Below are 24,137 nucleotides of genomic sequence, written 5' to 3'. Positions count from 1 at the left end.
CGGCAGAGCCTTGTCACAGATGCACTGTGGGATTCCTCGGGAGCATTGTAGCTTCAGGTTGGTTTGTACCTGTCTCAGTTCCCATGTGAATCAATGCAATTTTCGTCTGCTTTTCTTTCATTGCTACTTTTTTCTTCCTTTAGAATTAAGCTAAAGAAAAGTTACTTTAAAACTTCTAAATTTTATTGATTTGTGGTCACTGGAACATGGTTCACTACTGCAAGGCTTCAATGTGCTGGTCAGATGATGAAAAGCAAAGAAATCTTCAGCAAAAAATACCCCCGGATAAAGACGGAGCGTGACCTGAGTGCATATGCAGCAAAAACCGGGTGAAGTTTGTCCCTTGAGCTATCCCATAATACATCTAAAGCGATGCTTGCCACAAGGCACCCAGGTATTGGCATTACTGAGAATTCTCCAACTTTATAGCCCCCCCCCCCCTTCTTTCTGCTATGATGTGGAGCCGGGTATTATTTTCTAATGACCTCTGATGTGTAATTCTGGACAGTGTTATAGATCCCATGCATTAATTGAGGTCGAAAAAAGTTTTAGGCTTGTATTCACTGTCACTAGTTTAATACTGACATGGATTGATTTCGTTGTGTGAATAAAAAAAAAAAATTGTCACGCAACTACATTCACAATGAATCTTTGAAAGATGTTACGTCCATCTTTCTGATAGGACACAAATTTTGTGAGTAGATTTAACAGAAATGTACTGTAATGAACATTCAAAAAATACATTTGCTCTCAGTGATCAATATGTACAGTAAGGCTGACAGGTACAAAACAAGCCATCAGATTGACCATTGTAATACCCATCTATCCTTAATATCTAATAGACATGAATAATTCATCTGAAGGCACTTTTTGGGGGTCAAACAAACTAAAGAACATTTGGAATGATTCCATTTTGTATCTCGCCATGTCATCAATCAAAAGGTTTCCACAGTTTTTCAATAAATTGTGCCACTTTCCACTTGAATATTCATGAGCACTCTAAACAAAGACTGCTTATTTCAACCAGATTTACAAGACATCAGAAAATGGAAATTGGCCTGAAAACATCATGAATCTGGAAACAATAAACACCGTATTGACAAATAGAAAATGAAGAAATTAAAACTACCTGTTGATTTTTATCCAAATCTCTACAAATTAAACAGGCCTTTGAATTTTCCAGTAGCTCCAAGTCAAGGTCACTTCTGGGGAGATACATGTATGTTATACTGTGACCATGAAAGTCATGTTGTAATAGTACAAGCTTGGCTGTTAGTGGATCTCTGTATTTTACCCCGCTGAGGACGAACAGATTTTGCTGTAACACGCATTTCCTATATATACCTACCAAAGTATACTCGGGATTAGTCATCAACAGGTTTAGGCATAGTAAAGCTCATTTATTTCCAAGGCAGTCAACCCTCATTACTGGCAACATTGCTATTAGCAATTAATTGCTGAACTGTATTAAAATATAAGCCACAAAAAAAGGAGAAGGTTTCAGAATAGAAGGATTTTCGGACTTGCATCACCATCAGTGATGTCCCAGAAGCAGCGAAGATTACTGAACGAAAACCAGGCTTTAAAGGGAAAGAAACTTCTTCTGATATAAACATTTTGTATCATTGTAAGTCTTACCATTATCACCATAATCATCAATATTTTCATTTTATTGTTGTTGTTGACATTGTTGTTGTTTCCACTACAAATATTAGTGTTATCATCATCATAATTATAATAATTTATTTTTGGACATGAGAAGCAGTGACCTTGTTACTGTACGTCAAAACTTTCCAATGCTATAGGGGTGCTTCCTTATCTACTGTATGTCTGCACAGCCCAGCAATGCCAAAAGCAATACCGGTAGGTATTTGCTACCTCTGTAAAATGTGACCAGCACCCATGTGATTCCTACGGAAACCCAACAATGTACCCAGCAGAGGGGGAGGTCTAATGACCCTTCGGCCAGCATCGCCATGGGATACCGTCCTGTTTCCATGGAGACTGCATGAGGTAAACCCCTTTACCTATCAAAAACCTGTGAATTTCCCATTCTGAATATCAGGGTACATGACATTCGGCATTTAATAAAAGCCACTCAGAGTGGTAAGTGTCCCTATATATAGACTTACTCGAGAGAGTCCATTTTCACCGGTATATTTAGTAATCATCCCATCTCGACGATGAGTACTGGACATTTCCGCTAGTTGTTAAAAACTATACGGACACAGGGATACTACTCTTTGTCTGAGATCATGCTAAGAGTGGACATGCTTTTAGACTTCATCATCTTTGTAATAATATGTTTCTATTTCATGAGGCTGCCACCAGGACCAAGTTATACTGTTTGATAAAAAAAGAAAGAACTCTTCTTTGTCTTCCGATATCAAACTGGCTCCTTTCCTCTCCTCCTATGATAAAAGTCATTATATTCCTATCTTTTTTATTCGAACAAGGCACCATCATATGCGTTCAAAAATACATCCTGATGAGTTTATATTTTATTGAGCTCTTGGTTCTAACTTCATACATTGCATCTTCTTTTTTTCCTTTTTTAATCAATTATAAATGAAAAGATATTTCCACAGAGAAAAAATGCAGATACCCAAATGATTATCAAGTTACATCGAACTAAATCTTGTGGAATCATATCGAATTAGCATTTCAATCTCGGGAGCATTGTATGCAAGTATGTCTGCAATATAGCTTTGCGTGGGAGGACATCACTCATGGGGGGGGGGGGGGTGGGGGGATGGGTAGGGGGTTCTGCCATCAATTCTAGCCAGGCTGTTGGTAGAGAGCACACTACTTTCATTCAATCAGTATGAATTAAATCCTACCAGTGCAAGCTCCCCATCCACTTAGCGCATCTCTAAATTAATGATGATGCCATGATTATCTGCATGCAACATGAGCTATCTGCAATAAGTCCGATGCCCTGGCATCAACAATAAGAGCTTAAATTCAGTAAAAGTGGCCATGGTGCAAAACAACTCTTCCCATTTCATTCCATTTATTCATCTTCTATTATTTTTGTTAAGAGGGCTTTTAATGGATGCGCTGCACGGAAAACAGACAAATTACTCATTCATTCTCACGTAGCTTCTTACCATAATACCGGCATGGCAGAATTGGTCATTGTTTCTTTGGTATTCATCTGCCAAGGAATAATTATGACAATGAATATGGAAATGGTCCTACAACTTATCCTACTCAGCCATCTCCATCCCTCGCCCCCTCCCCTCCCAAACACTCTCCATTTTTTAATTAATCTTTATATTTCACGGGAAGGGGGAATCATTACTTCATAACTTGATGGCATTAGAGTGGATTGGATGAAAGCTGACCTCGACTCTCATACGCTGGGATGATTCACACATAATCTGCCGTCAAACAAGGTCAAATATATATAATGAGACGGAGATCATTAACTCACTATGGTCGGTTGTGTGAACTAGACAAAAAATGAGCGTGACCAGTCGGCGTGCTGGCTGTCACTTATCAATGCCAGCACTCAGAGAACATTAAAGGAATGGTACAGTATTGGTGGAGGGGAGGATTGGGCTTTTAACTTTTTGGGAGATACCAAGAAACCACTTATGAAATAGTACAGAGCATAGCACCCTAACACAAATTCAAAGTTTATTTGATGAAAATCGGTTTTGGAATGGCTGAGACATAAAAAAAAAAAAAAAAAATAAGTAAAAAAAGCGATCGTAATAAAAGGTGGGTCCCACCTTTTATTAGGATTGCTCTGTTTTGGGTATCTCAGCCATTTCAAAACCAATTTTCATCAAATAAATGTTGATTTCCTCTTGCAACTACATAATCTTTCATATCTCATTAGAGGTTTCTAATTTTCTCACCCAAAAATGTTAGAAACCCAAAGTTAGGTCTCAACCAAAACTATATGATCCCTTTAAAATTATCGTGACATCACACTACGCTGGGACCTGGACGGATTTAGTATCCCTCTTACTACCAGCGGCCACCTGTTTTGTGTGCAACATCTATGGCATATCGAGAGGTGTTGATCTCACCCGGGTTAAACTAGGCTGCCAGCTGATTATGACAGAGTACACACACACTGTTAATCATCTTCTTTGTTTTTCTCCTTACCTCAAATCAGGGTTACATGGAACCCTATTTATTCAGTGACCACATTCAAACAACCAATCCAGTACATGTTCTAATCAGTTTGTAAGATCACCCAGCTGGTAAACAAATGGTCAACAAACCAAACTTAAGGGAGAACAAACAAATTGGATGGAAGGGGGTCAAAGGTCGGACATGCCTGTGAATTAATGATGGAAAAATGAGGAGACACAAGAGTCAAATTAGCAGATAAATTCCTCCCAATTAAGACAATCAAGAGAGCACCATATAGGGGTCCCGTTTCATAAAATTTGTTATCAGTACCAACTGGCACATTTCTATGACAAATTTGCTCTCAGCCAATCAGATGCAAGGATTTCAGTAGCTTATAAGTAACAAATATCATAACTTGTTATTGATAACAAGTTTTATGAAATGGGGCCCAGATGATTACATAACATATTTGTACCTCACAATTAAGCCATGGAAGTTGATTTTGTTTTTCTATAACCAAAATTTAACCAAAAGTAAGTAATTTCACACAATCCAAGATGAATCCAAGATGCCTGGCAAAGAGGAGTTACATGATGATAGCATATGAATTAAGTTGATTTCCCCCATTCAGTGGTTAGTGGATGGTGTAAGATGGAAATGAGGCAATTGTCTGCAAGAAATATCGTATGAATTTGATAAATTATCGTCCCACATGATGGGATGACTGAATTTATGAGACCATTAGGAGAGTAAGGTAATGTGAAACATGCGTTTGTTCAAAGCGTAAAAGAAAGTGCTAATAGACAGCTCTATTTTGAAATAATGTACCACAGCAGCTTCTACATTCCCCTGAATAACCAAACATGAAAAATGAGGACATACAAATGCATGTTTGAAAGGGGAACAGTCAAAGTTGTGGTTGAGCTGAGGCTTCAGATTTTCATTTTTTTTTCTTCTGTGACATAGAGAGACTATATTGTACTTAATGAAATATGAAAGAGCATACAATTCCAAGAGGAATTCCAAGTTTATTTTGATGAGCAGTATAATCAGCTTTCATGATTATAAGCATGAAGCTTGTAACCACTTGTTTGACACATGCTGACTTTCTGTATTGCTTTAAGAACAATTTTCCCCAGCAAAAACAAGACATAATGCCATTTTCCAAAAAAAAAAGTTTAAAAATCAAAGAAATAAAGAAAAAGCAAGCATATGGGCTATGTCCATTTCTGGGAATATCTTCAATAGTGGATAGAATCATGTGTATTGATGGATAAAGTGGTGTCTACATACACGGCTTGATGAAAGATGAATGACCAGAACTACCCAATGATCAGAGTATGATGTTAATAAGCATTAATACGATACAGGATATTTTACGAGTTTGACTTTTGGGATTAGAATTATTCCTCATCGGGTTGCTGGTGATAGAAGCCATTGTACTGGAACACACATTTCTGTGTCCAAAGCATGAAGTTTACTCTGCCCCTAATACTGCACACAGCTTGGTTGCCCCGCAACGTTCAATTCACTCCATTCCCCACAGCATTTTTTGTTCTTTTTGGTTGCTGTCATCATACTGGTAATCATTTTCTCAGACCAAGAGTTTGGCTTCTGTGCAATCATCATACAGAATTCCATGGTGAGACACTGGCGTGTTTGCTGGACCTTTACGGAAGGCGAAATTTGACGAGATGAGACCATGGATGACAGACACGAGATGGACACAGTATTCACTGTATGATCTTTCTAATAATATCAGGGATGGAATTACAATGTAGTGGCTGTTGATTCCCTAATTCTATACTGCTTGCAGAATGAATGCCTACACGTGTACGTTGCATAGTTTTTCTTCATTATCATGTGTGTGTGTGTGAGCATTTGTGTGTGTCTATGAGCATCTGTCTGCGTATATGTAAGATGAATGTTTTGTTATGCAGAATCATAGAAATCAAATAAAGATAAATGAAAAACAAAAGAGTGTGTGTGCGTGTGTGTGTGTGTATGGATAGTTCAATTTGCAAATACAGCAAACACACTTATGTGACTACTGCATTTATTTTCTTGGCTTAAATGAAATGACTTGAAATAGAAGATGAGGGTGGGTGCAGTGATATGTTAATAATAAGATACAAAGTTTGTTTGACTAATTGTGAAGAGTGATGTATTGAGTTGTTGCTCTTCTACAAGCATTTGCATGTTGTTTTCTTTGCATATATATAGATTTTTGTGTGATTAAGCAGCATTATTTGAAGCTCATTAAGAAAGAAAAAAACTAGAAATGTCGCTACAGCGACTGGTTATACCCCCGCCAACCAACATTTCATAAGCTTTGGTCAAAACAACATTTCATAAGCTTTGGTCAAAAAACTGAGGAAGTAGTTAAATCCGCAAGATCTTTGCTTGATCTTCTGCCATTAATATGCCGTTACCATGGCAACGTACTTTCGGGTACTGTCGAAAAATGCGTCTTGCACATCTACAACCAAAGGCACACATCTGTACCAAGTTTCATGGAAATTGGGCAAAAACTGAGGAAGTAGTTTGCAACACAAAATTTTCCATCATTTTGGCTCATAATATGTGAGCTGTTACCATGGCAACATACTTTTTGTCACTGTCAAGAAATGTGTCATGCTCACCTATATCCTAAGAAAAACATTCAATATGAATTCCATGAGAATTGGAAGAACACTGATAAAGTAGTTTTGCCATGAAGCATTTTGCCCTATATTTTACCAATAATATGCCGTTACCATGGCAACGCACTTTTTGCCACTGTTTAACATATTCAGATGAACATCTGTACCTAATTTCATAAAAATTGATCAAAAACTGTGGGAGGAGTTCGCGACGCAAGATTTGTACCCATTTTTGCCCATAATATGCCGTTACCATGGCAACGTACTTTTGGGTACTGTCAAAAAATACGTCTTGCACATCTACAACCCAAGTCACACATCTGTGCCAAGTTTTATGGGAATCGGTTGAAAACTGAGGAAGTAGTTCGCGACGCAAGATTTGCAACGGACCGACCGCCCGACCGACCGCCCGACCGACCGCCCGACCGCCCGACCGCCCGACCGCCCGACCGACCGCCCGACCGACCGTCCGCTGATTCCTATATACCCCCTTCAAACTTCGTTTGGCGGGGGTATAAAAACCTATGTGGAAAATACACTTCTTCCTTCCTCCAGGAAATCAGGAAATCATATGCAAAACTTGGGCTAGAATAAAATAATGTAGCAACACCACTGACTGAGTTGCAATTCAGTGTATTGCCAATAACAATTCAAACATAGCTCATGTATGGATATGAAAAAAAAACCACAAAGTAAATACATCGAAACATGGAAAAGCAAAATCAGAAGAGGCAATGCAAATTAAAAAGTGGCAAGGCAATTCCAAAGTGGCAATGCAAATTAAGAAGTGGCAAAGTGAATTAAAAAGTGGCAAGGCAAATTTGAAGTAGCGATGCAATTAAACAAACAAACAAAAAAATCTATTGCTGCAGGCACAGAAGAATGGCGAAAATTCTAAAACATGCAAGCATGCACATGCAACAACTAAACTGATGTACAAAGTATCTAGATATTCAGCAAGCAATGAAAAAAAAAAAAAAACCAAAACCAATACATTGAATCTCAAAATATCTTGACAACGTTATAGTTTAATTATAACACAATAAACCCTGATAAATCATTTCCTTCACTCCTCGGTACATATGACATGGTCATCAAATTTTTCCCTCCATATTGCAAAATATATTCCTTGAATCGTGTGTCATTGAAACAGGAATAATTTGTTCATTTTAAACATTCTAATCACATGTATTTCATTGTATTGCTACATGAGTTCAAGGTAAAAAAGAAGATAAAAATCTAGAACATTCTTTTCTTGTGCTACCAAAATGACACAATTTGATTGAAGGAAATGACAATGCTCTCACAAAGTATCGTTTCTTTTACTTCTTTCTTCTCTTTCTTGTCTTTCTGTGCTTTTTCTTCAGCCTGTTTTTTTTTTTCTTATTCCTCTTCTTCATCATCCTCTTCTTCTTCTTCTTCTTCTTCTTCTTCTTCTTCTTCTTCTTCTTCTTCTTCTTCTCCATCACTTTTTCCCCCTTCACCCCGTACCATGCTCAACACTCAAGTAAGGAATCATCCAGGCATTTCCATACTATATGTCAAGGGTCATTGTCCTTGCTTTCAATGAATATCTTCTCTTCACGGTGTAGGATGTAGAATGTATATGATTTCATTGCACATAATGCAATCATCAGCTTCTTGATCTACAAACTTATCATAAAATGAATGGTCAGCAGCACACTCATACATTTACACAAGGAGAGAAGAAAAAACTTGACTTCAATATATGAAAAAAACCAACAAAACCCACAGGCAGATAATTAAGATAGGAAAGTTTACCACATTAACTCCACTGATGGTGAGAGAGCAAAAAAAAAAAAAAAGGGGGGGGGGAGAAATATGATTATGAATGAAATTGTAGAAGGAGTAGAATTAACTGATGATAAGCTAGGTTTTCATTAGCCCATAATGAACCACAAAAGCTGTAGGAACCAAAAGCCCACAGCAGTAATTCCTTCGAGAAATGAAAGTGACAGTTAGGGTATGAATGGATACATCTAACACTGCCCCGACTAAAAAAAATAATAATAATAAAAAAATAAGGGGGAAAAAAAACATAGAGAGGAATATTGGTACACCCAGAGAACTATTTTGACTGTTATCACACTGTTTATCATGTGTAATCATGAGTTAACAGTAGTCATGGTAACCAGGTTAAGGATGGCCAAAGAAAAGAAGAATCAACAAACATAAAGCCACCACCCAAGAGATGAATCCAAAAACTAAGAAAAAAAAATCATGACCGAAAAAACTGTAGAATGATCCCATCTAGCATTTCAGTCGTGGGGTGTTAGCCACATGGAAATGTGCAAAGCCGAGGTTAGTTGAGCATTCCATAGTTGAGATATTAGTTCGATTCAGTTTTAGTTTGGTTGTTTCCAAAGTTAAGTATGGGGATACTTACACTTTCCTTTTCCCATTCATTCGCATGAGGAATGAGTACGAATTCCTACATCAAAACACAGGGGGAGGGACCATTAAAGGGAAATGCACACAGCCAAATGAACAAAATGACACTTCAAATAAATAAACACACAGAATATTACACAGCACATCTATAGCCACAAACTGCACAACAAAAAAACAAAAACAAAAATATGTTCCTGATCATTTATGACAAGCCACACACAAAATATTTATCAATAGAAAGTATTAGAAAGAGATGCATTTGCTCATCAAATACATGTATTTTTTTTTCCAAACAAGTCAGAATGCTACATTTATAAATGTATGCAAAACTTCCTCACACTGACTATCAATCTTAAAACATGTTAATATCTTTGAATCAAAAATAAAAAATCCATAATTAAAAGAAAAGCTTTCACATAATATCGTGCAGCCCTTGAAGAGGATAGTTGTTATGGGGAAAAAGAGCTAGAATCCCACAATTCTCACAGGTGCCAGAATGTTTGATATAAGAGGAAATGTGTGATTTTTGTCTTAAAAATGTAATAATGTGGTAATGAATTGACTATGTAAGTAGGTCCATTTGCAGAAGCATCCAGGCTTAATGAACTGTAAGCTTATGAATGCCATCAAATGGCATTTAGTTATCCAATATAACAGAATAAATTAAGTGACATTGTCAACTATACTTAATTTTGCATGAAATTGCTCTGAATGCTAGTCACTGAGACCTTTAAAAATGCCTTATTTTCTAAAGAATACAATATGAGGACTTTTTTTTTTCGCACATGCCAACACTGAAATATGGCAAAGAGCAAGATTTGAGGGGATACTATCTGTTGTTTTTCGAGACAGAATAGATCTCATTTATCCCTAATCCAACAAGCAATTGTGAACGAAAGACAAGGTGGTACATAGGATGTGTGTAGCTGCAATACAGACACCACCTCATCGGAGACAATTATTGTTACAGGCAGCACTGTTGTCAACATGAATAATGTGGACTTTCTGCACAGGGTAAACCAAGGATATTGTGATATATATTTATATACCTGACTACAAAAATACATCACTAATGATTTTATTTTTGATTCATAAGGTACACTTAAGATGTTTAAAAACAAGAAATAAATGATCAACTATTCGATGCATACCAATATGCAGCATGTGATTGTACTGAAACTGGTAGCACAGAACTCGTAAACAAGTTTGGGGGACATTTTTGACATGTTCTGGGGTTCAAATTCTCTGCATGACGGGAGAAGAGGTCTTTGTTTGACAGTTATGGCAAACATCAGTCATTGCAGTTGTCTTATTTTACAATATCTGTTAAGTCACTGACTGAATGATAGTACTGAGTTTTTCCAACTGGTATACTGTGAAGCACGTTTTGGCATTGCCCTGCACAGAAAATCTCACATTCAACAGAAATTGATCAACTGAACAGATGTGAATATGCATGTGGAAAACCTTTGAATATAAAAAAAACATTTCAACATCTACAAGTATTCACTCGAACACATTACAAGGGTGCAGAAACAGCGAGCACTTCAGTTCATTTTGCATTGACTTTAACTTTCGCAAGGAACACCTGAATTAACATTTTGCACAATTGAGAATGGTACAGGCAGACAGACAGAAGAAAATCAATCATCTAATCTACACGAGAACATCAAATCATTCATTTACAAAAAGAACTAAGAGCATTCCAGAATGTGTTTCATCAGAAAAAGCTATGACAAATTAATAGGATAGAATGGCTTCCAACAACTTACCTCTATTTTCTGCTATCTCTATACAAATTCTACCAAGCATTGTGTTATTTTGTCAATCAAGATTATGGGGCACACATGAGAGATCTCTACACTCCATGCATATTTGCGTTTTGTCCGACCATTTCATATCTTGCATTACACAAGACATGAATTGTTGCATGCTGTCAGATCATGTACTGGTAAGTGGTGTGTGATGGAAGAGACTCTAATGTTCTAGGTTGTGAAAAAAAAAAATCAAACTGATAATGTGATGATGTGTTTGTGTTCTTAAGTGTGTGGATAATTTCATGTATATGTGGTCATCATTGCTTGGTTATGTGTTTATTTCATTACAAAAAAAAAATGTGATTAATATACGTAGTAGATTGGGTCTTGGTGTTAGTGTCGTGTAATATTTGCTCTAACTGCAACTTATCACATTAAATTCAAACTTGGACGCTCACAGCTGATTGTTTACTGCATGGCTGTCAACATGGTGTCCCACTATTCAAGTTGCAGTTGTTTCCAAAAAAAATGTTTACATAAAGGGCCCCAGATGTTCAATTTCTTTTGTGGTTGGAGCATGATTTGTTGTTTTTTCCACCAAGCACAGAAATCGTTCTACGACGTGTAGCAAGACGAGGTCAACCTATATATAATTTGAACCGACGGAATCTAGGTTGTGCGGTAATCCTTCATGAGAACGTGATTGATTCACATCCACGCCACCCAGGGACAATACAGCATTAACCAACGGGGGTGAAACATCTCGCAGAGTGTTTACCGGCCCGCGGCAATCAAACCCGAGGAGTCCTACATGGAGATGGGGGTGCGCACACGGCTCTCGGCAAAGCACATCTCCCCCGGTTTGATGGGTTACTGGGCCACGGTCGTGACATGATGCCACCATGATTTGGGATGCCCTACTTCACGAGGGGCTGGGCATGCCTGGATGCAGGTCAACTCCCATTATACGGCTGGAGCAACCCACTCGAGGATTCCCGTAGCTCGCAATGGTTTATGAAATCTCACACAAGCTTCATATCATCGAGAGAGCTTGGTTCTCCAATTCTGAGCTCTTCTCACCTACTCCTCCCCAAACCCACCTAAAGCATAACTTGACATTGGGATAAAGTTGCCGCCCCCTCCAATTTTGTATTAAAACAGTAAGTACCAGATATTGAAAATAAAAGAAAACTAATTTGTACAAAAGGGGAGAAAACACTTCTGACAGTATGCATAATTTGCATTTATGCTCAACAGCATAATTGCTGGTTAATCCTAAATATCATCTGCAGTATGACATATACCAGCATTTGCCAGTGATGATCATTTATATGTTTACAGCAAGAAATTCATCGCAAGCTCCATTGGTTCTTGCAAACATCAATCAAAGATTTCTCATCAAGAGCTGAGGAAGAAAATCTTCAGTCAATTGTTATCAAAAAATGTTCACCTTCTATCTAACACATTTACTAATAAACGTTCTGTGAACATTCTCCCTCATTCTATCCCCCCCCCCAAAAAAAAAGGAAGTGAAAAAACAAACCTCCAAAACTATTTTGTGAAAGGGATAAATGAAATGGTAAACAGGAGACTATGACGATTGGCAAATGAATACCCTGTAACAGAACAAATGTACAAACTCTGCTGCATTTGTGTATAACCATCCATTGAATCACTCTGCAGATTTGTAACTATTCTCCAATAGAAATGTCCACACATATTTCCTTAAATGGATAAACATGGATAAAATATTTTTTGTATGGGAAAAAAGCACTGTGAGATTAAATTTGGTAGGGAGAAAAAAAAAGATTTATTTTATTAAAAGAAAAACCCAGATGTAGATACATGTACTCCCATGTATTTTGTGAAAAACATAACAATGTGATGAATCTACTGAAGCGGGGGTAGATATGAAAACCCCTCCCCCCCCCCCCCCCCCATCTCTGTGACATTTGGATCTGATTACTTCCATTTTCTGCCTGCTTCCTGCTCACAATATTGGCCGATATGAGCCATTTGTACAATTGTTGGTCTCAGTGTGCTTCTCTCTCCCATCGTATATATATCTATATATCTCTCTTTCTCTCTATCTCTCTCTCTCTCTTTGACGTGGGCAGCAGTAAAGCGGTGACATGAACAAAACATGGGATCCTAATGAACACACCAAGGTCTGTCGACTGCAACAGAGACATAAAATACGTAAACTTTTCATCCCATCCCCCCCCCCCAAAAAAAAGATTGATGCCTGAGTTGTTGGAAAATAAGACTGTACTAATGAGGGAAAACAACAAGCTGGATTCAGTTCCCCTGAACGAAAATATTTTGTACTTTGGGTGCTGCGTAGGCCTGAAGAACTACAAGATTGAATGATGGATGATTAGGATCCATCAAAACATGCATGCGAGTCTAATTTGAAACTATTCCAGGTACATGAGCACTATGGAAGGACATATTTTCAGTAACCTTGCATGCAGTACAGGGGGAAAAAAAATTATGCACTCTAACAACAAGTCTTTCTTCGAAACATAGCACAAATATAAGTTGCAAAGTTATTGATTGAGAAGGAAAAAGAGAGACCTAAAAGATTTATATTGGAAGAAAATGATCTGCTTTGTCAGATTTTAAAGTAACTGCTACGAGAGCATGCATCAGAATATTTTGTTTTACTCATTGCTGGTTGTCACTTGAGACCAATTAGAAGGGCGCTAAATCTGTATGGTTTCCATGGCGATTTCTTCCTGCCGATTCTCATTTGATGGAAAATTTCATCAAAGTGTTAATCTGACCCTGGGTGAGCTTGCAAGGAGATAGATCATCTCTACAAAAGAGCACAGAGTAACTTCAGAACTATCACGGCACCACAGCCTGCCATATTATCTGCTTTTCATGGAAATTCAAGCAGGAAGAACAAAACGAAAAAAAAATAAAATAAAATAACACTCAGACGCAACAAGGGAGGGTGAATCTACATACAGTAGGAAGAGCTTTATGATGAAAAAAAAAAAGAATATGCCTCAACTAAATTCATCAGGGTTCCGTTCGACTGTTAATCACCGCAGGTAATGTACAAAGATTTGGACTGTTTCTCCGGTTCGAGGAGAAGCAAATGGCATTCTTGTCCTCCGACGAAACATATGGTTTGCCCTTTTTTTCTTCTTCTTCTTCGTCTTCCCTGCTGCTGCCTGTTTCCTGCGGAGAATTATCGACGATTCTGAATGCTGCGACTATAAATAGACGTGTTTACCACATTTTCTCACCCCGCATCTCGTCGCTCGCCAGAAAATGTCATGATTCTCTTTTTTTTTTCCCCAATCCCTCCCCTCCTTTCCCTTTTAAAAGTTTCTTTCATTTTCTCAGCTCGCTCTCTCTGTCCGTCCTTGCTCCTTTCTGTCCCAAAATCTCTTTCCTTCTCTACCTCGTCATGTGTATGTGTGACTTTCTGTGTGTTTGTCTGTCTGTTTTGTATATGTCTGGCTTTCTAGTTAGGAAGAGTGGGTGGCATGAATTTTTTTTAGATTGATTTGAAAAAAAAAAGTGAATATATTACTCATCTTCTTGCTTGAGTTGAAGAGTGAGCTCAAACTTGTCAAATTGCTCTGATTTGATGAGAGGTGATTTACAGATAATCATGGCATTTTGAAATTCAATTCATGTAATTCATGCCTGATAGATATCTCTCACAAAGATATTCATCACACGGCCCATTACCTGATTTGCTAGATTACCTGCCAAATGAGCTACATTTTTTTCTTTCTTTCTTTTTTTAACAAGCCTAAAGCAAAAACAACAAAACTTCACAACTATGGAGATGCAAGAAGACAGTATGAGTTATTTCATGATATGTATTGATCTGGTTGGTAGAAATATGAAATATGGAGATTTAGACAAAACAGTCTCTTGCAGCTTTGCAAAGGCTGATAGGTTTTTAAAAGCTCAAAGGGATTGATGTACACATTGCAATGTATTCCTACAATAAAATCAGGGTCACTGCTTGATGCTGACACTAAAAGAACTGCACTAAAAGCACTGCAATTCTTCTGCCCTTTGAATGATGAATGCATCGGTGACTGGTTTAATGAAATAAAAAGCTGGATGGATTTATACTAATGACTGATTGCTAGTGACAGAAACTTGTTATTAATGGCAGCTTACATGATATCTGCTTCTGTAAAAAAAAATAGAATAATTGATTTTGAATTCACTTGCTTTATTTATTGAGTGAACAAGTGCCATAAATGAATGTTGAATGGATTGAATTACTGCTCCATTGACCAATAATCTGATCGCTTGATTGATTGATTAATTGATTGCTTGAGTGAATGATGAGATGATTGAACGATTGATTGGTTGGTAGATTGATTGACTGATTGACTGATTCATTGAGATGATTGATTATTTGATAAAGAATTGATTGACCTTGTGGCATGGTGATGCACTGTACCTGATTGGTGAGCAGGAAAAATCTAAGCATGGAGACAGCTTACCAATGCTTTTGACAACAATCACTTCACGCAAGGAATCAAGGAAACATAATCCTGAAACATCTCAATTCTAAATTGAGAGGAATTTTTTTTTTTGGCTGATGGGGAACGGGCGTGGTCTTTACCTTCTGTCACTCTCCGACTCCGTCTCCTCCACCCCGCCCCCGTTCATGAGCTGGTTGGGGGTCCACTTGATGGTGAGATGGAGGGCCGTCTGATGGAGGGATAGGTAGCCGGGAATCTGCTCGATGTCCTCTTTCTGGATTGACAGAACGTGAGATCAAAGGAACACAAATACATAAGGAGCACCTATCTTGACGTGTTTCATGGAATGTCTGCTATTGATATATATATATATATATATAAACATACATGTACAGTCAAACCTGTCTTAGTGACCACCTATGTATAGCGACCACCTGCCATATACGACTACTAAAATCAATTCCCTCCAAGAGAAAAAGCATGTTAAATAACCTGTCTATAGCGGCCACTTTTTCCGTCTCCCTTGGTTGGCCGCTATAGACAGGTTTGACTGTATACAAAACACTTCCTCATTTGTGTGTGTACTTTTCATTTCATTTCACTTCATTTCATTTATTCATCTATTATAAAAAATAATTGAATATTGGCCTCCACCAGCTGAAAATGATTTGAATACAATCAATAACATACATATGGACATGTGAAATAGTGAATTTTAAGTATAAAAGAAGAAAAACTGTGCATGTGCTGTATGAATACATTAAAAGTCTAAAATTAAAAAAAAAATGAAATGCCAACTTCTAGTACACTTACACAGTAATCACATGAGAAAGAAGAATAATGAATAAATTAGTAATAAGGAAGAGAATAGAAGAGGGAATGTAATGTAGTACCAGGATATCGGGAGAGGGATTTCCTCACAATCTTGGGAGTGGTAATTTTCACTAGCACATTTATGGGCAGAGAAATCAATATCATTCACTCATTTTCAGGAAGCAATATTAGCAATCCTGCATTTAAAACAAAAATGCTATAAACTTACAAAAAAAAAGGGGGCACCGAGAATTTAAGGTACTATGATTTTTCCCAAAATAATTCCATGATCATTTAGATAGACCAGACATTCACAATACCTGTCATTAGTTACAATGTCATAGTACACATACAAAAATCAGTTACACAGGTGCACAATTATATTTGCGTGCTATATACATGTTGTATTTGTACTGTTATGTACTACAACATGTAGACATTCACATCACATTCATGTCAGGATCAGAGCTAATATTTTTGCATGTTAGTAACCCGTTGAGGGCGCATCTCCAGTATGCTCAGACAAGCATCTATGGGAAATGTGTGTTGCAGCGAAGTCAACCCATCCTCAAAGGGTTAAATTTGCTATTGATAGCACCTGACTCTTTTGGAAGTTCTGAAAATGGAAAACCAGCAAAAATACATGATATATACGGTTTTAGTTTGGGGAAATATAAATGATTTAAATTGATGCAAATTTTTATCCCTGCTGTGAAAATTTCAACATTTTAGTATCACCTGCTTTTTTTTCAGTTTAAAATGGGGTTCAGATCATGCAAAGGATAACAATACTCTATCAATCTGCAGTAAGCGTACCCTGGAGGCATTCACAGATTTCACAAAGACAATACCTTTGCAGCAGTGATGGGAAGGAGGCAAGTCTACAACAAGCACTGATTAAATGTCAACACGCCTCGGCACATCCTCTCTCTATCCATTCATCCTCTCTCTATCCATTCATCCATCTATCCATTCATTCATCTATCCATTTGTCCATCTATCCATTCATCCATCTATCCATTCATCCATCTATCTGTCTATCATTTCTCCCCTCCTTCCATTCTTCATCTGCTTCTCTTTTTTTTTTTGCTCGATTACTCATTATTCTGTCTTTCTGTTTGCATATCGTCTGCCTGCTTTATTGTTTTCTCTTTTAACATATCTCTCTCTCATTTTCTCTCCCTATCTGTTCATTTGTCTTTCCATCTATCTATCCATCTATTCTTTATTCCTCCCTCCATTCCCAACCTGCTTCTTCTTCCTTTCTTTCTGTCCATTTGCATATCATCTGCTTACACATATATATTGAAATTATATTTAATTTATTTCAACAAAGTATTTTGATGTTTTCATAAAATTTATTTCACTGATAATCTCTGCCTGACAAGAAGTACCTGCCATATTTTGCAACAGAACGAAACTTCATCTGCAAAATTTAATGTTTGCTATGTAATAAAGTAGTAAGTGGATCAAATTACCATTGCAGCTGACGAAGAAACTGTGACATTTCTCCTATTCATATTCATGTATCAAGGAAATTTATAGAGTACTTTCCATAAACGAACATCTCTTAAAATGACAATGCGATCTGAGCACCATGTATTTACAAAGACTACATATAGTTCATTCTCCTATTATAGCTCATACTCCTATCATATACGATCAATATATTATCATATCACTATACTGATGTGTAACATTATGTAGTTTTTACCATACAATTCAGCCTGTTTCATTTTACATGATCACTGGGATAGTAGCCACAACTTTCACTAAGTATAAAAGGAATATGTGAGATGTACTCATTTATCACAGGAAAAATACAAAATACAAAAAAAATGGGCAGCAGCTGCTAAAACTTGAAAGTATTTTTTTTCTCTAATCAAATCTTTGAAATCTCGAATAAACTGGAAATGCCAAAAATGCTGACAAAATAAATGTTATGGTAGAACGATACATAAGGGGTTTAAAGAGGGTCTTGTTTCTGGTCACCCAGCTTACGGGTTGAACCAACAGCTTTTAAATTGTCTGTTTGGCTTTGGTCAACTGCAGCTATGCACCAGTGAAAATATGAATGCCACCGCACTGATGCAATACTTGCTGTATGGTATGGGGAATACAATTATTATCATCCGGGCACAAATGTAATGAAATGAGCACAACGCTCTCCATGCATTGCAAATAATTTCAAAAGGTCATTCGTCTTGTTGCTTGGGTTTCGGCTGTCGGGAGAAGATAATTCAACTTCTCTAGCTGTGTCTATGTAATCATCCTGGATATGATAAACATCCATGCCCGATGAAAAGGGAAAATGACAATTCTTTAAAAAATGTGGGATTGCATACAATGTCCATAGATCACGATGCAATTTGATAAGATGAGGATTCGAACAGTTTGGAGAAAGTAGTGGGTTGATGATGTCATTGTGTTGCCAAGCAACAGTTGGGGGTTGAATAAAGACTGACGTTGCCTAGCTTTTGCTGAATTGTATTGGCTTCACCTCATTCAAAAAAAAAAAAAAATCCCAATTTTTTTCTCAGTTTGCAACAGGCTGTCTAATCTAACAACTCTCAGCGTCCAACACCATTGCAACTGCCAGTTTTACCAGACATTTTGGTGGTGGTTGGTGTATAATTTTCATTTATAAATTTGAAAAAAAAAAAATCTACTTCATGATGTGCTTTTGGTGATGATTTTCAAAAATGCGCACCTCAAAATGCTAAAATTGAAATAATGAGTATGAAAGGATGTAGGCTGGAGTTGATGTTTCTGTCACAGATTAATAATCTCGTGGTTTCTCATTTGTAATGTGGATGAAACGTTGCAGTGCCCAAATCATACAATGTTATGTACCCTTCAATTTTGTGATTAAAAAAAAAAAAATACCGATGCACTGTCACAAATGTAGGTAGGTACCAGCAGATGTAGAGTAAGTTTATGACTATTAAAGTCAATTGAGGATACTCACAAAAATTGGTCATAGAGGCATATAGAATCATGTAATCTAAAATTACACTTGACTACCATCGGGCAAAGACAAGCACTTCCAACCTGATGAAAGTTTTCGCTGACACACACACATACACACACTACATGGGAAGGCATTAAGACTATATACTGACCATGCACCTGACCATACACCTGTACCTTGATGTATAAAACTGAGTTCATTCCTTAAAGATTACTCATGTCACAGGTATGCAGGAATTTACATTAAACAAGCTGTTGCAGACACCTGTTTGTTTGTGCATCAACTCTTCTACATGCTTGGTTGTACAGATGTATTTAGTGAAATGTATACAGTGTATATCCTTGTGTGTGTGCACCGGTGAGCGTGTGTGCAGTACTGTGTATTTAGGAGGGGCAGGGAAGGGCTTGTTGGGCTTTCTTTTAATAAACACAGGTTCCCATTGTATTTAATCTTCTTTTGTTTGTGATAATAATTATCACAAACAAAAGAATTATTGTGGTGTATGTTTTCGTGACCAGAACAAAGACACAAAGGATATTTTTGTGTTTACTGCTAAAAGTTAATGATAAAATTTTGTAAATTTGTCACTGTGTACAGCAATACTGGATTATGTTATCATTTTGGGCATTGATCAGAAAACTTCATTAAAAAAATCACATGCTTGTTTCTATTAAAACGTTCCCCAATGCAAAACCCCTTCAAAAATATCAAATACAGATGTCCTCTCCAGTTTACTATGTGATTCCTACATACCTGACAAAATAAGCCAGTGAGCTTGTGTATTCTTATCACTGGATATTCTTCCTCTAGAGATCCACTAACAAGTTATATATGTAGACCTATCAGTTTCAAAACACTATAACTCATGTCAGCCATAACTTGGGGGCTTCCAAACTAAGAAAAAAATATGATTCAGTGGGTTATGCAATGAGTCAGGGGCACTGCTATTGTCTGTGCATAATCAGCTATTGTTAGGCATAATGAACAAGAGCACTCTACTTACAGTCAGATATAATTGCTTGAAAAGTTTCTAACATCATTTTGGTTTGGGGGTTATTTAAACCTCATGGGGGCAAATTTTAACAAACATATATGTGTACTTTCATCACACGAGAGAACAGTGTCAATGACCAGAGATTCAAACTTTTAGCAAATCAGTGCTTTTCAATCCTTACTGTTTATAACTAGAGTCCAAATTTAGAATCACATCTAAATTTAGTCTGGAAGGGGCATCATCTACTAAATCTGGATCGGATATTATTAAAAACAAATTGAGGGGAGAAACTTTAAGCTCTTGGTAAAGTTATCATCATTATCATGATTGTGTATTCATGAGGCTCTACTGTAGCAGCATAGTCACATTACATTGGGAAACAATGTCAGTGACCCAAGGGAAAAAGAAAATCCAATCAAAGAAGAATCCAAATAGAAAAATAATCAATTTTATAAGGAGGAAATAACATTTGCAGACTCTGGACTGATGAATCGAGGAGAGAAAATCTACACGCTCATGGTAAGGCAATTATAGTGATTTTCATGTGTTACGCAGACACATTTCAGCAGCATACTTCGATTACATACTGGAACAGTACTCATCAATAACCAGAGAGGGGAAAAAAACCCCACAACTTCCAGGTAACTAAGAGTCCAAATAAAGTGACACTGAACTATGACAGTAAAGTAGCAATGAATGATTCTGTATGAATTAATCTAGGAAAAACACTTCAAGTTTTGGCTACAGCTGCCATCATTATAATTGTCATTGCAGATCTGTCAGACATATGGGTTTTTAGATAATACTAAATCAAGTTTCTGATTCAATTAATCTACACTTGAGTGAGAAAAGGATGCAATCACAAATGAGAGAACACACATCTACACACCGGTAAGTAGGAATAGTTGCCCAAATTAACATGGAAAAAAGTGTGACCTGAATTTAAACAAAAAACTAAAAGTTTGACATCTGAGCCTAGATACCACAGTTTTCATTCATGGTAAATAATGTTCTTGTTCAACACAAGCTGCTTTTACACAACACATAAATTGATGCAGAGCTGAGTAGTAAGTACATGCCAGTGGAGAGCGAATTTCTGCATTTTTTCTTCATCACACAATATAAGTTTTTGAATCTTAAATCTTGAATAATTTGAATGTGATGCCACTTAAAACTTCTTTTATGAATGCATATTCAAAGCTGCCTCAAAACATCTTGGTTATTGCTGAACTCAAACAACCAGGCAATCATGTAATTTTGAAACAATATTGCCTACTGGTATGCTGTGTATGACAAAATATAGGCACACACACACACACACACACACACATAGCTAAGACAGACAGATAGACAGACCAAGCCTCCTGTATATCTGTCACTGCTTTCTACCCACCCCCCATATATCAAATTCATGTCAAGAGCCTCTCATTCAGTGGCTAAAAGCACTTGTTACTGTGCAATATGATGCACCAGCTACACTGGCATATACTGCGGACCTTCAAACTATTGATGACTGGCTATCATGATTTATAAAATGGTACTTATATTGACCCTAACCAAATGATTGGTTGAGAGCAATCACGTGATAAGTCTTCTATTTTGCCTAACATGCCCAGCGGGTATTAGTTTTTACCATTGACCATGTACTAATGACCACTCAGAGATACTCAAGTGACTGTGGCTTTATATAGTCTCAATCAATAACATCACACTAGCAAACTTTAGCAATGCGCACTCAGTCAGTTACGAGCATACACTCAATCACCTATTCATCGTAAACAAGTTCATGTTTAGTACCAGTGTGCTTGGAACATTTCTTCAGACATCTTAACTTTTCCAAAAGCAAATTTTTCATGTAGCCGAATGGTACTTACCCATAAAGGTAAATAAAAAATAGTTCATAAAACCATTTTGTAAAACATATAATGCACAGGTTTAAGTTTGGATGTCAGTGGAAATGCAGCTCACTCTTGGGTATTCACAATGTTGTGCAACATGCACTCCGCTGCGCCCCATGCATGTTTCACTATCGCAAAGACCCTCCAGTTCACTGCATCTCGACTAATGCTTGCTCACCTGTGCATCATTTGCATAATATGTTCCAAACACCTGGAATTGAGGCTACACTGTGATGGCCATACATGATGATGTTGGATACCAGAAAATGATATCAAAGAGAGAGAGACAGAGAGACAGAGAGAGAGAGAGAGAGGCTTCTTTTTTCCGGGTTATTCATTAACCACTCTTGGCTGGGATGTTGCTAAGGTATGATCAGCTATGTCTGATCTTAGGTAAACTGATCAGCCCTATTAAAGGGGCTGATTAAGCAATAAGCATCATCAATACTGATGCTACTCGCATATATTTGAAAACTTGAATAGATTTTGCTGTACAAGCTAGACAGAGAAGGACATCAGTTGGTTGATGTGATAGAAAAATGAGTTTCTGCCTGAAGTCTTCTGACTTTTCCAGGATCTATTCTGCAAAAGAACTGATTCTTTTCAAAATTAAATTCTCAAAATAAATTTCTTTTATTGGTGGATAGTGTCAGACATGTTTATGAGGATCGAATGGTATCTAAGCTATGGACCATGCCTGAAGAATGGAAACCATGGCTAATCAACAGCATTGGCTTTTTTGATATGGACTGTGTCGATCATCAATAAACTAGCAGATTTGATAAAGGACCTAGATGTGGTGCAAATGCATGTTTATTTGTGTTGATTTATAATACCTTTAATATCACTTTATGGCAAAACAAATTCCTAATTACATCATCAAAGTAGTAAAATCAATACAAAAAAAAAATATCAACATATCATCAATTTAGCACAATGTTAATGCTGCAATACCTGTTCAGTTTATGATTACCATACCTTTAATGTACATAAGAATCTGTAGAAACCCCAACACACATAAACGCACAAGCACATACAGGTTGATCATGTAAATGTGTCGAGATGTAATTTACTATGATAATCAACAATGAGGCTTTGTATCGCCCCACTGCAGTGTTCAAACATCAACAAAGACAGCATAACTAATGAAATACAAGGGTAGTAAAGGAATAGATTCTCCGAGTAGTTTCCTCTCATCTGAATAAATGGCTCTCGGCGTCGACGATGGCCGAGTGAAGCGGAATTCAGTGTAAAGCACGAAGGGGGATCGCACTCCCCAAACTGCCCTCTGGAAATGCAGCCATCAGACTTACAAGCGACTAATTCGGACACACACAACAAACACCTAAGCAGACACACCACACCACAGCACTGCATAGCGTGTCCTGCCAGTCGACACCTACGACATTATCAGACTGCCTTGACCAGCAGCATATTTTTTTGATTTTCCATTTCACACACACAAAAAAAAAACCAAAAAAAAAACAAACAAATAGACTCTCCTCTAAAAAGCCAGTCTCCTCCTTTGCCGAGGCCTTCAAATTTCCGAGGGATTTGTTTGAAGAGGGCAGTTGACATTTTGAAAAGGCCTTGGCAAAATTTCCAGTTCAACTATTCTCTTCGTCTGAACTTGAGGAATGAAACCTTCTCTAATGTCCCATCACACCCATCAAATACCTTCGAGATTTCACCCAAAATAAACCTAGTCTCATCTAAACGGTAGTGTTGCAGCCATGAATTATGTGTTGCGACATCTCTACCAGAAGCACGTTTACTGTTAAAGTGGAAATTTTAACATGAGTAATTTTTTGCGCTTGGTTGGTTAAAATGAATTAAGTGATTTTAATTCCATAAAATCAGGGCATCCATTACTAGTACTGAGCATATGGCATGCAAAAATATTCACTTGATTTTCTTTTCGCACCAGCTTCTGGTCACATGAAATGTGCAAAAAGTTATGCTGTCGTACGTCTTATTCTTTTCAAGGTCGCCGACATTGACAGCCATGTGAAAATTATCTCTCGAACAACGGACCAATATCATCCAAACTGGATTAGAGAGTTGCCTAGCTTTACCAGATCACATCTGCTGTGTG

At 37.3% G+C, this 24,137-nt stretch overlaps 1 protein-coding gene across 1 annotated transcript in view; it reads right to left on the bottom strand.

The window, feature by feature from the left end:
• The window catches only part of LOC139744171 (small G protein signaling modulator 1-like), a 136,709-nt gene that overhangs the window by 25,962 nt on the left and 86,610 nt on the right, over window positions 1-24,137 (bottom strand). Inside the window, exons 9-10 of the mRNA XM_071654625.1 lie at window positions 15,507-15,640; window positions 9,139-9,183 (exon numbers count right to left, since the gene is read on the bottom strand). Of these exons, the coding sequence (XP_071510726.1) occupies window positions 9,139-9,183; window positions 15,507-15,640 (179 nt within the window). The remainder of the gene's footprint in view (window positions 1-9,138; window positions 9,184-15,506; window positions 15,641-24,137) is intronic.

Source organism: Diadema antillarum, unplaced genomic scaffold (genome assembly GCF_040938485.1).
Source record: "Diadema antillarum isolate AM-2024a unplaced genomic scaffold, OU_Dant_1.0 seq00001143_RagTag, whole genome shotgun sequence".
Classification (NCBI taxonomy): Eukaryota; Metazoa; Echinodermata; class Echinoidea; order Diadematoida; family Diadematidae; genus Diadema; species Diadema antillarum.
This window is presented reverse-complemented; position numbering and strand designations above follow the sequence as displayed.